This window comes from Morus notabilis, unplaced genomic scaffold, assembly GCF_000414095.1.
Source record: "Morus notabilis unplaced genomic scaffold, ASM41409v2 Scaffold637, whole genome shotgun sequence".
NCBI classification, from domain to species: Eukaryota; Viridiplantae; Streptophyta; class Magnoliopsida; order Rosales; family Moraceae; genus Morus; species Morus notabilis.
Genome location: NW_010362898.1, coordinates 3,061 through 7,531, shown reverse-complemented (window position 1 = coordinate 7,531; position 4,471 = coordinate 3,061). Strand labels below are relative to the sequence as shown.

The following is a 4,471-nucleotide window of genomic DNA, read 5'->3' as shown; positions in this document are numbered from 1 at the left end:
GGGCAGAGTCTTATACGGCTACCAGCAGTGTGGGGAGAGAGAGGATGCTCATCAAGACTCGCGTCCATTGCGCGATGAGATCTGGCGAGCTCCTGAAACTTGCCGATTAAAACTGAATACAGACGCATCTGTTCGGTCCCATCAGGATTATATTGGAGTTGGAGCAGTGGTCAGGGATGCTGAAGGAGTTGTGTGGGCTTGCTTAGCTAAAAAGCTTCCTGGCTCGTTCTCTTTATAGCAGAATGTATTGCGTTGAGGGAGGGATTGGTTTTTGCTCGCCAATGTGGTCTTGATGTTCATGATATTGAAGTGGATGTTAGTAGAGTGGCACGAGTGGTGAATGGGGCGGGGGAGCTACTTTGGGCGAAGAAGGAGCTGTTATTGAGGATATCCTTAGTCTACTGTCCACTGTAGGCAATTGGAAAGTGTCACTATGTAGAGAGGCGAATGTTGTGGCGCATATTCTTGCCTCCTACGTCTATAGGGTGAATTGTGATATTTGTGGGATTGATAGTATCCCTAATTTTGTAGCCCAAGACGATTTGGTTTAGCTTCAATAGAAGTCCTATTTTCAAGAAAAAAAAATACATATAAATATATATATATATATATTACTTGTAGTTTTCGAAAAGATTTCTATCTCTGCATATTTTCACCACAGGTAATCACATCTGTCAGTATAAATATTTACAGTTTCCACTCCACGATATTTAGAACATATCTTCCCAGCATAGACATATTATTTCTTACATAACACTAGCTTGAGGGACGTTATTAACGTTTTCAAGTTTATTTAAAATTATTATGTATGATAAGTAATGTATTGTTTCTTTGAAAAGAAATAAACAAATCAACTAATAATTCGACTGTTTCTTTTTTTTAGTCAAACTAAAACACGACAAGCTAACCATGTTTTTTTTTTTTTAATGCCAACAATGTTCTTATAATGACAAACATAATAAATATAGCCACCTTATAATTATTTTTCAAACTAAAAGATGATATTCATAAAAAATTTTCCAGTATCAGTATAAAATGATTAGGAAGGTTTAAATTTTAACCTAAATAAAATTATGATTCTATGAAAATCAACAATTTCATGTTATGTTTTCTGATGGTTGAAAAAAAAGTTGAAAAAATATATACATCTTCTCTACTATAAGTATGGCTATATGTAAAGAGTATAGAGATTCAAAAGTGAAATATTTATGGAAGTTAAAAAAAAAAAAATGATGTGTTTAAAGACAATTAATGAAAAAATATTTTAATGCAATATCTAAAGAAAAAGAAAAAAAAAAACAACATTTAAAACACAATTAAAGATAATGGAAAGGGAAAAAAAGCTGAAAATACAATCTAAAAAAATAACTTGAAAACAAGCAAGCAGAGGAAAAAAAAAAAAAAAAAAAAAAAAAAAAAAAAGAAGCAAGCAAACAAACAGTTAAGAGTACTAAAAGTTCACAACATCCGCGCTTCTTAAATAGAAGATATAAGGATTATTAACTACATGGCAAAATTCCATATAAGAGAAGAAGAAATAGATAATTACACTACATGATAAAATTTTATACGTTGATTTAAAATTTAGCTTAATTTTCAGGATATTATAGATATAGCAACAATGACGTACTCATTTTGTCCCCATAACGTTATTTGTTAGATTTATTTCTGAACTTTACACACTTTATTTTGTTCCCATACTAAACGTTATTCTACAATCCTAAGAAGCTGAAAATTCGGTACTATTTGAGCAAGAAAACCCCTCAAATCTCAATCATGAACAGAAATCAATTATATATGGCCATTTTGAATAGTTTCCCCAAATCGGGAATTATCTTCCCCATTGACCTTTCTATTCGGAAGAAATTAGGAAAGTCGATTAAGATAATATTCAACTCCAAGCATGATAATCTTGGTTCTTAACATCAATTAAGCATAAGTATCCACAAAAGAAAGGAACTAGTATATAAACAAGTTGCAAAGAAAAGCAAAAATGAGTCAATTATTTGGCTGATGCTGTAAGACTATCCGGCCTCGATCTGGTTTCTTCAAGTACAGGCAATTCTGGTCGATCATGTCATTTCTACTTAATCTGGTTTCTTCAAGTTTAGGCAATTATCCGCTGCTTGGCTGAACAATTCCTGGACCTGTTTTAGTTCGTTCTCTGAAATCAACAAAAGACAAGACATTGAGAAGAGAATCCCAGATTGTATATTTTTAAAAGGAACTGCTAAACGAAAAAAATGGCACATAGGAAAATGGACGATTAAATATACCTCATGATTGATGTTTGCAGGTTATCATTTTAGCAAAAAGCCTTGTAAACAAAAAGAGAAAGAGAAAAAGAAAAGGATAGAAGACAGAGTTGAGAGTAGCATAATACAGCTTTACAATGGCCTATGACTCGTTTAATACAAGTGTTTTGCTCACTGGTAATCTCAATCCGGCGGAACTGGAGTACAAAATAACAATGGAGTTCATATTAAGAGGACAAGAACTTCGTTACCATTTCTCAAGCAATTAAGGAATGCTTTCATCTAGATATGTTTATGGAAAATAACTGTGCGCTTCAAACATCAGACAAAGGTGCAATTACAGAGGCATTTATAAGATGGTGCTAAACATAGGATGTTACTGGCCTTCATTCTGATAAATATGATTGATATTCTTTCTATTTCAATCAACAGAATGCCCTATGGTTCTTTGAGTGTGTCATATACCGATATACATTAGTTGGATTAGCACTAAACGCAACTAACTACCCTTCTTGGCATCTCTCCCTCACACACATGCACAAAAACACAGAAAAATGAAGCAAAGACGACTCCGGAAATGAAAACTTCAACAAATCTAGCAGGAGGGAAAAGAAAACTTAGACCTGCAGCTTCAAGTTGCCTCTGAAGTTCTTGCCCTACAGTGTCATTTTCGGCCTATATAGTTCCATATCCGCCAACAAAACAATAAAAACAAAAAATAACAGAGTAATAATGTGAGAGTTGAACCTATGAACACAAAGAAAACTAAATGGAAACTTATGAATCTTCAACGGGTCATAGCCAGTCGACTACATACCTGTAGTTCTGCTATCCGCTTCAGCTGTGCTTCTTCACCTCCATCGGATAATGGGAGTGCCGCTACCAAAGCATCAAACTGCACAAGAAACAGTTGGTCAAAAACAGTTGCGCCACAGGAACTAAAACAGTTGATGACCATTGCACAGAAAATGAGCCAAAGAATAACTCTCATGAATCATAATCTGAATATTTGTAGTCCCAATAGTCTAATACTCTACAGAGCCATATCTAGGATGGCTACGGTGCGGATTTGGGGCAGGGTGGTCTTCTCGCCAAAACGAATTTTCCCCACCCCGTTTAATGCGGGTAGCGAGATAAATGGGTTAACTGGTAAAATTACCATCCCTAGCCATATCTGATACAACCCATAATCAGGAGAAAAAAAAAGGAAGTGAAGTGCTAATAGATCAACTTATGATGCCAATAATCCCATTTTAACATTTTGATTACACAACTGCCATAAATTCCATTCAAATTTATGCACCAAATATCGTATTTTCGTCAATACTAAATATTTACTGTTCCACAAAGTTCTTCCCCACCCTAAATAATTCCGATTAACAATCATTATTATTCTATTCACACAGCCAAAATCACCCGTTTAAACCCCTAATTCAATTAAAACCGACGCTAACAAACATTAATTCCCCTCTTTGAAATGGATTTCTAGGTTAAAAAAGAAAAATCTCCACCAAAGTATAAATCCGCCGAAAATTTCCAAACAATTCAAAAGAAAAAGAAAATAGGACCTGTTTAGCGGCCTTAACGAGAGAAGCGCTCAAGAGCTTGGGCTGTTCGGCGAACTTGGAGGAGTCGTCGGCGGTAACAGGAGGCGGCTCCGGGTAGTTGGGGGAGAGCCTGACCGGAGGAGCGTCTCTTTGCAGTGTTCCGAACGTATTGAAGGCCAGAGCAGCTATTGTGTTCACTTGCTCCTGCAACTGCGATATTATGTCCATCTTTCTCTCTCTCTCTCTCGAGCTTTGTTCTGAATCTCTGACTGAGGATGGTTTTTTCGAAGCAAAGCTGAAACTAGATAGATATTCAGAACATGGGACGAATCGAAAGCTCTGAATGAGAAATGCAAAAGGCCGTGTGGTAATGTTTTTAAAATAATTTTATTTTTAGTTTAAAATAAAATATGAGATTATTTTGAAAATTGTTTTGAAAATAATTTTGAAATTTTATTTAGTTAATTTTTTAAGAAATTATTTTGAGTATAATAAAAAAATAAAATTGTGTTTAGTTATAATTATTAATTAATATATTATAAAATTATTGATAAATATTAAAAAATAAAAATATAAAAGAGAAAATAATTTTTAATTATTTTTTAATTAACAAAAATCATTCATACTATTTTTTATTTTTATTTTTATTTTCATTCTCAAAATATTTGT

General features: G+C 33.9%; 1 protein-coding gene across 1 annotated transcript; it reads right to left on the bottom strand.

Moving 5' to 3' along the window:
• Positions 1-1,811: 1,811 nt before the first annotated feature.
• On the bottom strand, positions 1,812-4,153 carry LOC21396052 (mediator of RNA polymerase II transcription subunit 21). Its single transcript, XM_010103135.2, has 4 exons — positions 3,824-4,153; positions 3,073-3,150; positions 2,879-2,930; positions 1,812-2,164 (listed from the first exon to the last, which is right to left on the bottom strand). The coding sequence occupies exons 1-4, from the start codon at positions 4,028-4,030 to the stop codon at positions 2,088-2,090; spliced, it is 414 nt and encodes a 137-aa protein (XP_010101437.1). The 5' UTR covers positions 4,031-4,153; the 3' UTR covers positions 1,812-2,087.
• Between the last annotated feature and the right edge of the window lie 318 nt (positions 4,154-4,471).